This window comes from Falco punctatus, assembly GCF_963210335.1.
Source record: "Falco punctatus genome assembly, chromosome: 8".
Lineage (NCBI taxonomy): Eukaryota > Metazoa > Chordata > Aves > Falconiformes > Falconidae > Falco > Falco punctatus.
In genome coordinates, this window is record NC_137588.1 from 37,585,759 (window position 1) to 37,598,416 (window position 12,658).

General features: G+C 35.8%; 1 protein-coding gene across 1 annotated transcript in view; it reads right to left on the reverse strand.

Moving 5' to 3' along the window:
* The window catches only part of LRP1B (LDL receptor related protein 1B), a gene marked incomplete at its 5' end in the record, with an annotated part of 587,496 nt that overhangs the window by 85,978 nt on the left and 488,860 nt on the right, over window positions 1–12,658 (reverse strand). Inside the window, 4 exon segments of the mRNA XM_080399306.1 lie at window positions 6,065–6,184; window positions 8,539–8,658; window positions 8,831–8,947; window positions 10,562–10,655. Coding sequence (XP_080255432.1) covers window positions 6,065–6,184; window positions 8,539–8,658; window positions 8,831–8,947; window positions 10,562–10,655 — 451 coding nt within the window.

Genomic DNA, 12,658 nt, shown 5'->3' on the forward strand with positions numbered 1-12,658 from the left:
CTTTCAGAAATAATTTATTATACTACATACTTTAAGATCCTATTTATTCATTCACACCAAGAGAGATATGTGCATAAATTTGATAATAAAATTAAAATATAGACCATTTACACTGCCATTTAAAGTAAAAATTATGAAATTCAGAAGTGATCAGAAAATAGTTTGAAGAGAGGGTGTAATTGCACTGAGTCTTAAAAATCCTGCATTGACTTCTACTTGGATTTATCTGTAAGACTGCTTTACAAAAGATCAGATCACGGTAAACCACAATAATATTTATTTGAAAATGTATAAAATATACATGTCTCAAAACTTCTGTTGGCATATATAATGATTTAAGACTAATCGTACCCAACAGAAAACTCTGCATTTTGATTTACATTTTCCCATTCTGATGTCTTAGATTGGAAGCCCATTTATACAAAGTAAAACATTAGAACATATAACACTAAACTGAGATTAATTTTCTTCATGCAGTAAATTTTTAATGAGTTTTTCTGTTTATAGAGTAGCATTGTAGGCAAAGCCTCTGGGAGATGCATAAACATCCTGAACTCCTGAAGCAGGAGGGAGCTGCCTCTGTATTTTATTTATACTTTTTATTTCTGGAGTAATTCTTTCAGGTTCTAAGGATAGAGAGGAAATGAAATAAATTAAAAAGTTATCAGTGACATTTTCTTTGAAAAAAATCATGTGCTCTGTAAAAACCTCAATGACATATTTAAAATTACATGTCACTGTGGGGATATTTCAATAGAAATTTTTTTAAAGTTCCATTAGGCTATTTCATAGCATGTCAGTTCAAACTTCATAGTGCTATCATGACAACTCAATGAGTTCTAATAACTGACAGAATGAAGGAGGAATGAAACAGTAGCTTAAATCAACCTGCTTTCTCCATCTGTTAAATGGAAACTACCACAAACTAGAGGTATTGCATTTGATGTGACAGCCCAAACGGCTGCCTTGTGTGCTTTGTTTTAGGTGTGGTTCTGCAACTAGAGTGATAAATCAAACCTGCATATGGCTATCAAGAAGGTGGAAGTACATGGTGTTGCAGCTCAGTTATGTACGCTCAAGAATTTGATAATTACAATACTACCTTTTGCATTTGTTCCTTATTCTCTGCCAAAAATCATGACTGTAAGTAATTTTCTCACAAAATACTTTTTCCTATTATGTTTCTCAAGGTGACAGTCCATGACATTTCAATCACGACACTTCAAATATTTGCACTGGCAGGCACTTAAAAAATATTTAACTTTACAAAACACAAAAATGCCACCACCACCCAAATCCAAGATACTCTTGTAATTTGTTTCTGGTTTCTGTAGCTTTGCAAAAGATCTAATTTCAAAGTAGAAATCCATCCTGTATTTATTGAAGTATTTCTAGTAAGGTATACAATCTCCAGTTAACAGATCTGCCCACAAAATGAGCCCACAGACTAATGACATATTATGTTCTATTTACCCTTCCACATTCAACAGAAATATAAAGATTTAATCAGTGACACAGGAACCACAGATGACATCCTTTCATTTCAGCTACCTGCTAGGATGAAGAGAACATGCGATATATCTTTTCCTGTTCTTCATTAAGAATTACCTAGTTCTCAAGGGTGCTAAATCCATTTTCTAGCATGGTGTCTTTACACTTGTGAAGGCTGTATTTTTATTTTTTTTTAAATTTATGAGTGTAGTCTAACCTTATGATTACTACTTGAATACTAATGTTTCTCTTCTTACTCTATTTTTATCACCCACAAAGGAAAATCTAATTATTTTTTTAAAATACAAAATAGTTCATATGTTTGTAAGGCTCTCTCTTCCTCGCTTCACAAATCTGAAAGCTTCGTTCTTCCTATGGGACAACTAATCGTCCGTAGCAGCTTACACTTGATGATGTCTTACAAACCAGATTTGCTTGCTTGTATTTCTGTCTTCACATTACTGAGAACTGAGGCAAACACTCGGATAGTAGTACTAAGACGTAACAAAGGGAAAAATTTGGGCAAGTTGCATAACAAATATCTGATCTTTGAGAAAGACTGATTTACTCAAAGGAAATAGCGCAAGACTATTTTTTAAAATTGTGGAACCCTGAAGAGAACACATGGGCCGACAGATACTTTGTCACTGCTGTCTTCAATACTAAATTGCTTTCTGTTTTTCTTAAAATGAGACCACCTTAAAACATGAAAGTTCAGATAGGAATGGTAGAAAGGCAAAGAAGTACTCATAATTAAATTTTATTTTTTTTTCTCTTCATATTGTTATTAAGAGATTCATTGATCTACTGTAACAGGCAAAGGCTCCTTCTCTGAAATCTGTGTGACTGCTCGAGGGAGCTGCTGCTTGGTTTGGGTTCATCTTTTGTACATACCAAACTAGGATTTTATTTTAGAAATAATTCTAAATGTGCATAAAGAAAATAGGATGAAAGCTTCAATGGAGAACAAAACAGAACAAACCCCAAAATATTACATATGCACCCTAAAAGCATTTTGATTCAAACATCAATCCCTGTGCACTAAAACACTAATTTGTCCCTAATTGCACCACACTGCCATTTGGTGATTTTAATAACATGCACGTGGTGAGTGTGTGTGTGCATGCATGTGCCTCTCTGAAAGGGATAAAGTGAGAAATTAAAAGAAATTCGCTTTTGATCGAGGATCATCTAGCTGCTCTAGAACTTGGCAGGCTGCCACTGATGCTGGGTACAGGATATAAGCCCGTTGAAGAAAGTTTAAAGTTTATATAATACATCTTTCAAATGTCTCAAATAACATAGTTTTCATCATCAGGAAAAAAAAAAATACTTTGAGTCTTTAGGCCAAAAATAAAATTAATATTAAAAAAGTGAGGAAGCAGAAAGCAGTCATAGTAATGTTGACACATTACGCTAATAAAGACCTGAAATACCTGTCACCTTTAAAGCTGACTAGAATCACTTTCCAAGACCACACAGAGCTTTATTCAGATTCTGACTGAAACAGGGCCTTTCTTCAGGTAAAGTATTCAAGTTGTGAGCAAGGATTATGACAATCTAATGGCTTCTTTTTTTTACCTGGACAGAAAGCATGAATTAACCCTACCTATTCCTCTTTGGAAAACACTGTGCACTCTTTAATAAACATACATTTCCTAATTCTACTCCAATTGTCTGAGTTGGAAAGTAACCACAGAAGACTAAATACATTCAGACTACTTTTAACAAATTTACTTGATATCGTATCTCCAATAACACACAGCAGCAGATGTTGACTAAGCAAAACACATAGGGCTATGCAGCACTTCAGCAGAAAAGAGAACACCCTTTATACAAGTTTTGCTTTGTAAACACTTTGGAAATGAAAACAAGTTAGTATTAACATCAACATATGCAGATCTTTATTATAATCAGTTCCAGCTCTAGAATTTAATTCTATCAAACTTTGTCCATAAAAATAACCATCTTTAAACTTAAAAAAACCTCCAAAACATGGAAGACCAAACTGTGTTAAAACTATAATAAGGTCATTTAAACATAGTTTATATGCTAAAATTATGGAAAGCTGTAAAATGTGACTGAACCCACCCTGCTCTTGTCAAGGCTTAGTTGTTGTATATGTACATAACCATATGTAGCATAGAGATTGTAAACACAGATAATTTGTTCTGTCTCCTCCAATACAAAAACTAAAAGCATTATATGCAACTAACAGATATAAATGAAAAATGTAGGTGGTTTTTCAGGGAGGTGTGTAATTAAGCTGTGGAACTCCTTGTTGCAGCAGGTTGTGAAAAACTTTACAAAGGTTAAGACCTGAAATCCATCAAGTGTTACCATATACAGAGCTACAATTGACTCACAATATCTCTTGATTCTCAGATTGTTAGAGGCTGGAAGAGTGTCCCGGGGAAGTTTCATTACAGTCCTGCTTTGCTTGCAAATTCTTGCCTAGGTACTAGCTTTCAGTCACTGCCAGAGACAGAGTAAAAGGCAAGATGAAGCTTAGCTACAAACCATCATAACCAGTTGTATTTACTGTGATTGAAAAAAACTATTTTTTTCATAAAGTTCAAAATAAAGTTAAAAAAATAAAAGTTCATAAAGTTTCAAAAAGTTGGGATTGCATGCATTGCACCTCTATACTGCTTAATCGTTCCGAGTTAACTTGAATATTATTCTTCTATATTGGCTAAAGTGATGAAACACTGTGTAGTAGCTTATAGAAATACAGTTTTTCCTGTTCAGCATTAGTTTTGGGGCTTCTTCCTCTCTTCTTTTAAACTTTGTGTCTTGTGGATATTATTAGATTAATTATTTTAAGACCCTTTGTGCTATATCAGTTGGGCTTGGGTGATTTGCTCAAAATATGAATCCACTGTTTGGAAGCTTGGAATGGTGTCCGAATTGGACAGAAATGGCATGTTAGAAAGCCAGGTGATGGGGGGGCAGTGCAAGAGAAAGCACCTGTGAAGTGGATCAGGTGGTGAGCAGTATGGGGGTAGTTCTATAGTATCCCAGAAGAGGATATAAAGACTATGGCAAAGGTTCATCTCCTTTGTATTCACTGTTTTTTCAAGTCAAATGATTTCTTGGACTGTAACTTCTCTCCAGTTGCTATGATAAATTTGTTTCCCCTTCCTGAAAATTCAAACAATGGTCATGGATTTTCAGTGTTGAGGAAGAGTTCAGTTTCCTAGGACTATTTAACACCTCTGACATTTTCATAGATGTGCTTGTGTCACTTGCCTAAAACATATCCATGGAAATTTGGCTGTCTCTCAGTGCTTTGTTCTTGATTACCATCTGTAATTTCGTTACTCTTGTCCCAGAGGAAGCATAAACTTGTCCAGACTCATGTGTTTCATCAAACTATTTTTTGATGCGTGGATGAGTAACAGTTAAATTTTTGAATGTTCTGTACAACTGTACTTGTTCTTTTCCATCTCAAAACATTTTTCCATCTTTTTCTTTATAGACCTGTGTTGAAATTTCTACAAGGTTTTCTGCACTTGGTAAGGATGCATCTTGCATTGACATCCATGGGAGTGATTTTCCAACAATACTGATCCACTTATTCTGACTCTGATTATCTGTAATCCACTTCCCAGGCAGATTATTTATATTTATTATTTTCTTTCATTTACCAAAAAAGAGCTGACTAAGTACTTTCCAACAATGCTAGCAAAGACTGAGGACAGCTACTACTACTACTACTACTACTATACAGTGTGATCTGTTTTTTTCTCCAGGTGATGATGAATAGCATACTAGGTATATACAGTAAAATATCACATACATATCACAATGTGACAACTGCTTAGATTTTCAACTTTCTGAGTATTGTCTTAATAAAATAATTTTAACTGTTTCTGCAGGAATATAATCAATTCACCCATTCTATCAACGAGAAACATCTGTGATCCAACAATGAATCTTCAAAAAAGCAATGAAAGAAGTTATTGGATTCAAAGCTAGTACTTCTGTTCTAAAAAAAACAAACAACCTGCCTCAGTAGCAATAGTTCTGGGCATTGTGTAAAATCTGATAGGAATTAGGGCTTGGTTTGGTAACGGTGCAATTCTGTCCTTGGTGTCTGTACAAGATCTGCCTCCTCAAGCTATCAAATTTAATTTCACAAGCATCAGGGATTCCTGGAGAAGTCCTGTGGGGATGCAAAGTTTGTGGAGCGGTGTGTCCAGGCACATAACTCCCTGGAGCTCACAGATCGAAGCAAAGTTGGTCATGGCAAGTTAGAAACTGCTCTGGACCTCTGCACAGGCAGTCTTCACACAATTTGCAAATTATTAGATTTTTCACTATTTATGAACTCCAGCAGCAGAAAAGCATGCAGAATAAATTGACAGAAATTAGATAATACTGTGAGAAAAAAAAATCAAGAATGTCCTGATGTTCCAAATCAGATCTGGCACGAGCCAGATACAGCTACCATATCAGAAAGGTGTCATACATGGAAAGAGGACATATTAAGTGGGATGATTTCTTCCTTCCACTTCTTTTGAAACATTTCAAGCTACAGTTGTATATCCAAAACCGCTGGCATACTTACCACAATTAGCTTCATCTGATCCATCAGCACAATCTGGGTCTTCATCACATACCCACAGTTTGGAAATGCAGTGTTTTGTTGTTTTACACTGGAAATGGTCTGGAGAACAACTGTTTTCAGCTTTAAATAAAAAAAGATTCCAAATTAAAACTAGAAATTTCTGCTAATATTAAAAATATTTGTTTTAAAGAAAAAATCTCAAGGTTCAAAATTCAGAAATTGGGTATCTCTAGCATCACTTACACAACATCTGTAAGAAAAGAGCATTCAGTTTTACATTGTTTATAGTTTTGTCTTCTGTTTATTTATTATTTTATGTATAACAGTAAGGTTAAACAAATGTAATGAAGTGTTTGTTGTGATAAACAAAGACTTAGCATTGATATAATCAAACCACTTTAAAAAAAGCAGTCAGATTTTTATTTTTATTTTTCAAACTTCATAAAACACTGGTTACCAATCCTGAAAGTCACTTTGAAGCAACAAGGCAGTTCTCAATGTTTGGATCGAATAGGTAATTAAAATTATATACAAATTTGTGAAATTCTGTGCTCTGTTAAAAGAAGCCATGGGTAAATAATGGGTTTATCACACTTTTACCAGTTTAGCAGAAAAAATTTTTTGAATCCTACAGCAAAGTAAAGATGCAGCTAATCATCCTATTCTTTCAGGATGCTTTCAGTTAAAGCTTAACTGCGCTACCTTTAGAACAGCCAGTTGACAACAAAAAATGTACAACGCTGGAATTAAAAAACATTTAGACTTGGCTATACTGCTAACTATACTTATAAAGAGAATACTGATTCTCAGCTAGGACACCTCACCAGGGGATTTCAAAGCACTTTACAAGGAAGATCAGCATAATTACCTCCACTTTACATATGGAAAGCCTGAAGTATGAAATATGGCTTTTTCAAGGTCGCTTGGTATATAAAACGGAAGAGTCATAGGGGTGAAAAAAGGGTCTGTATCTTATGAATCCCAGTCCAGTGGAATTAAAACAAAATACATAATCTCTTCTGTTATCTTGTGACAAGAGTCCAAGTCAATATGAACTTTGTGGCAGACCTACTTAAAACCCTTTCTGTCATCTCCCCAAAGGCAATTTAAGTTTTCAGAAGCCATGAGTGAGGTTTTATAAAAATGTAAACTAGCACACTTAACTTTCTTAAGATGCTAATAAAGTCTAGATAAGACAGAACAGAAATAAAAACCGTATATAATTAACCTCCCCCCCTCCCCACTGTGTCTTTTCAAGTGGGTTGATGGCTGTGTTTCAGACAATTCTAAAGCCTGCTTTGTGTCACAGCAGACTGTCCCACCCCTGCTGATCCCTATCACCGCTGATCCTGACTCTACCCCTCCCACCCCCTGAGCACTGCTGTGCTGCAGACTCTGCTGCTCTGACTTAATTTCTGTCAGCTACACCTCAATGTTTTGGGAACCTTCCATATACCATGTGCAGTTCTTTATAATGAAAAAAGCAGCCTCCCTATCTTCCACAGGAGTTCCCCTGACCTCCCTTGATCAGTTTTTAAAGAGATGTAACATGCAAACCAACATGTAATACTGTCTGTCAGACAGTACAGCTCTGCTGAGCCGTTGGGAAGATGGCAGATAATCATGATCATCAACAAATCCTTTGCATCCTAAGCAATCTTTTCCTTGGAGAAGGCCACGTTCTTTGTACAAACGCAGCATATGCAAACCTTGAGAAAGCTAATTCAGAAAATAGGAATAAGTGCCTTAGTTCAGCAGTAGATCTGAGTAACAGATGGAGTGAAGGACAGAGATGCATTTCAAGACAGCAACATCATTGTAATTACAAAATGATCAAAGACACAAGCTATTCAATACATTTCCATTCTAAATCTGAAAATATTTTCTCTACTTATATCTAAGAAAGAGAGTGAAAATGATCTCATAAAAAATAAGATGCATTCAAAGCTGAGTAAATGGAAATGAAGTTACATAGGTAAATTAATGAAAAAGTCTCCAGAAGAAAGGGAATACAAAAGGTAGAAAACTCCATCAAAGAAAAAGGATGTATAAGGAGCTACAGATCTACATCTTTTCCAATAAAAGGCACAGAAAAATATCTTTTTCCATTGAAATGGATTGCTGCAAGGCATGGCAGATGAAAGCTTCCAAAAGATGACTCATTTCTGAGGTGGTTAAGAGTAAAATACACGTTTCAGCCTAAGTCAGAAACCCAATTAAATGCTTCAAATTAATTGTTTACACACCCCTCTTCTTTGCAGTGGCTTTAAAAAATGAAGTGACTAAATGGCATTTTAGTTTGTTCTCTTGTATATGAAACATTGTATTTTAGCCAGTCCTGTGCACTATCTGGTTTTCATGTTCCTCGAATTATTTACATAGAGGATATTTACAGTATTTTACATATTTTACTATAGTTCCTTCTTTAAAATCAGCTACAGCTGTCAGAGCAAAATTCTCTAAACATAACTTACGACAATCTCTCTCATCTTCTTCATCACCACAGTCATCCTGTCCATTGCATCTCAGATTTATTGGAATACACTTCTGATTCTTTGTGCACTTGAACTGACCTGACAGACACACGTGTGTGTCTAAGTTAAAAGAATAAAAATATCAAGTTAAAAAAATCAGAAGCTAAAGAACAAAAGATTTAAAAATTAAAAGGGAAAAGAATAAAATTACAGTTTCTTGAGAAAGTTTGGAGCATGGCATTTAAATCACTTTAGCATGTTTCTGAAGTCTACAATGGATATAATCACCTACCACAGTTCAGTTCATCAGAATTGTCCCCACAATCATTCTCTCCATCACAGATAAAGGCTGGAAGAGCGCAAAGTCCGGTTCCGCACTGAAAACGTCCTGGCTGACATCGGAACTCAGCTGAGAAAAAAAGAAAACTGCTTATGAATACTATCAGAGGAATGGTTAAAGTATCAATAGTCTTGTCCTTCCTCTATGGACTAATCAAAAGAATTTATAAACCTTTGTATTTGCCTATATAATCTCAATCTGAACAGATATTAGTAACTAAAATGTACACGTACTATTGCAAAATTAACTTCAAAGTCTGAAATTTAAAATTTGCATAACTATAGCTATACAGTACTAATGATACAGAGAGCAACCCTCTACAGGTCGATGCCTACTATTAGCTCAACAAAGACTTAGCAATTCAGGACTTAAACATTTGAGTTAGTCTACGTTTAAGAAACTCACTGTCCCACTCTTAATTCTATTTCCCATGAAAGGTCTAACATTTCTTCTCACAGCCACTGCCATTGCAGTGGATGAGCAATTAGGCACCTCTATAGTAATATTTTATGTAAACATAGTGTAGCTTAAAATGTAATCATATGTAGAATAATTACAAATGTTAAAGCTTGCTTCAAGGCCCTCTGCAGCAGATAAAGTAATTACAAAATTGTAAAAATATGGGTGAGAGATTTCAATACAAAAAAAAATTAAATTAACTGTTAATTAACTGGATGATTGTAGAACACAGTACAGCATTTTGTGTATATTAAGCTTAAGGGAAGAAGGCAAGAGTCTTTTGATTTATGTGGATGAACATAACAGTATTAAAGTAGTCAGTGACTGGGACTGAAAAATAGCATCATCAACAGATGTTTATAAATCCAGTACACTGAAAGAGTACTTTCCTAACAAGTGAACTTGCAGTCAGCTACCATCACAGCAACCATCCTTTGGGTTGCTGAAATATTATCATAATTGACTTCCAGTTGTCTACAATCCAAGGAGAATACTACAGTAACCTACTATTTGGAATATGGAAGGCTATCAAGAAATGTGCTGCACCTGCACTACATTCAGGACAGTGTGTCAAAGTTACACAGGATGCATAAAAAATGTTCACTGCATAAAACTGATCATACTGGAGGGGTGAGAAATATCTCTCCACACTTGTCTTTGACTGTATTTATAAAATGCTAACATGAAAATATTTATAGAAAACATATAGTGAAAAATACACAGAACCTTAGAAGGAATCACATAGAGAACACTGTCGTTCACAAAACTGCACTTAATGTCTAGCTAAACATGTATAACTGCAATGAAACACAGCAAAGATCAGAATTCCACATTTCTATTATACACAAAAATAAACCAAATAAAACTGGCAGAATATTGTTTTTATATTAAAAAAGTCAGCAACCTCTAGAACATAGCTTTAAATTAAAAATTTTCAGCAAAACCATAACTGGGATGACGTAGAGGTTTGAAACATCAAAAACATGCTCTTATGATTTTCCAAAGACCTTACATGACCCTCAGTAGACACAAGTCAATGAAAATCTTTTAGAGGCTGAGAAACAAGAGCCTGCACCCTTTGTAAATTTGACAGAGATCAAGGAACAGAAACAGCGCTGCAAGGAAAAGCATTAAGAAAGAATCCTCTTCCTAACACCTATAAAGCATTGCATTTGATTTAGACCCCATTGACAAAACCGGGTTCCAAATTCAGAATGCACTTACGGCATTCCTCAGGCTCATCAGAGCCATCTCCACAGTCATCCACAGTGTCACATTTCCACCAAAACGGAATGCATTTGTCGGTTTTGCAACGGAACTGTAAAAGGAAGGAAAGAAAGAAAAACTTTGATATGAGTATTTATTTATTTTTAAAGAGAAACAGTACAATTTATAAAAATTAGATTCACTGCTAAAGTCATTGTTCCCTTAATCAACTTTGGCTGTTAATTTTATAAAATTTATTTTTTAAATATTCTTTTTTTGGAGATGTTTTGCACTGAGAATTCCACTGACACAAATCACTGCAGTTTCAATGACATTGCTACACTGACTTACAGTGCCCCTGACATAAACCACTTTGCTGCATTGTATGATTTGACTAATACATTATACAGAACAGCCACTTCCATTTTTAACAGTCTCTGTAGGCTGCTGAAGCAGACAGTATCATTTTTCCAGATAAACCAAAACACTCACAGTTACAGGAAAGGGCCTTAATGTACAGTGCTGTACTTGTATACAGTTTTGCTTATATTGTCTGAATTAAATGAGAAAAAATGAAGCTGGGCCCTTCAATCTTCCAAAGGAATAAAATATTTGTACAAAAAAGAAAAATCCTTTGTAAGACCTTGGCGGTGCCTTCACTCTGAGCTCAGGCAACACTATACCTTTGTTCTGACTGAAAGATGAATACAAACAAAACGAAGAGTAGAAATTACTTCGTGCAATCTTCCAGGGCAAAACCTAAATTCAGAGTTCATTATGTGGCTAATGCAAGGGAGAAAAATCTGGATAGATTATCAGCAACTTTTAAGGAATGTTGCGTTTCCTACCCGGTGGCTGTATAAGCACAGAAAGGAAGGAATCTAACAGCTTTAGAAGCGCAAGATATTTTATTTTCTGTGACTAGGCATGATTATTTCCTTTGCTCATATTTAGGAAATCATTTATTATTCAATAAAGCTTACTAAAGTATTTAAAAGATGCATTGAATTCGGTGCATTAGGTCAGTTTTATCTTTTCCACCGAGAAAAGGTAGGGTTTCATGGCCATTTATGTAGTAGGGCTTACACTGGCGCTACCTCATTCTTGTAGCACATGGAGGCACGTGCTGTGTAACAGGCTGGGTTTGAACGGCAGCTACTCTAAACTGCTGGAACCATTCCTGAAAGATATGCACCTTGGAGGAAACCATTAGAACTGTTCCAGAAAGGTATGCACCTCGGCAGAAACTGTTAGAACTGTTCCCGAAATATATGCACCTCGGAGGAAACTGTTAGAACTGTTCCAGAAAGGTATGCACCTTGGAGGAAACTGTTAGAACTGTTCCAGAAAGGTATGCACCTTGGAGGAAACTGTTAGAACTGTTCCCGAAATATATGCACCTTGGAGGAAACTGTTAGAACTGTTCCAGAAAGGTATGCACCTTGGAGGAAACTGTTAGAACTGTTCCAGAAAGGTATGCACCTTGGAGGAGCTGAGCAGGCGGCCTCCAAATGGAGGAGACAAACAGAAGCTCAGTCGATCCTCATTCTTACTATTTCCCACTTGGCAGCATAGCCTTCCTGCTGCTTAATTGTTTGAAGGTGCCAGCCTCACACGGCTCACCACAGGGAATTTAGGCTGTTAAAATGACGTTATGAATATAATTCCAGGAAACAAGCACTAACTCTTAGCTGCTATTGTGTTCTGTAAGAAAACGCTTGCATTCCCTCCTAAACTGGGGAGCCAGGCACCTTGAAAAATCAGGGGTCACTCATAGGAGTGTGCCTGGAACGGCCTGAGTTTTGGTATTCTACAGCCTGGTATGTTTTACACTAAACGATTTCTCATGTCAGATTAGCCATCGAAAGATAGCTAAAAGTCTGCAGACGTGCAAGACGAGCATATCAGCCATCCTTTTCATCAGACATAGCTAGCAGTGGGTGTGCTGTCAAAAGCAACTATATCATAGGAACAGCTATGATTTTACAGCGTCATCTGAAAATCATAAGTAGCAAAGAATATTTTTCCTACTGATCTCTGTATCTGACCCCATCAGACTGACGAATTATCAAACAGTAAACTCATTCCAAAACTGGAAGAAAATGACTAATAATC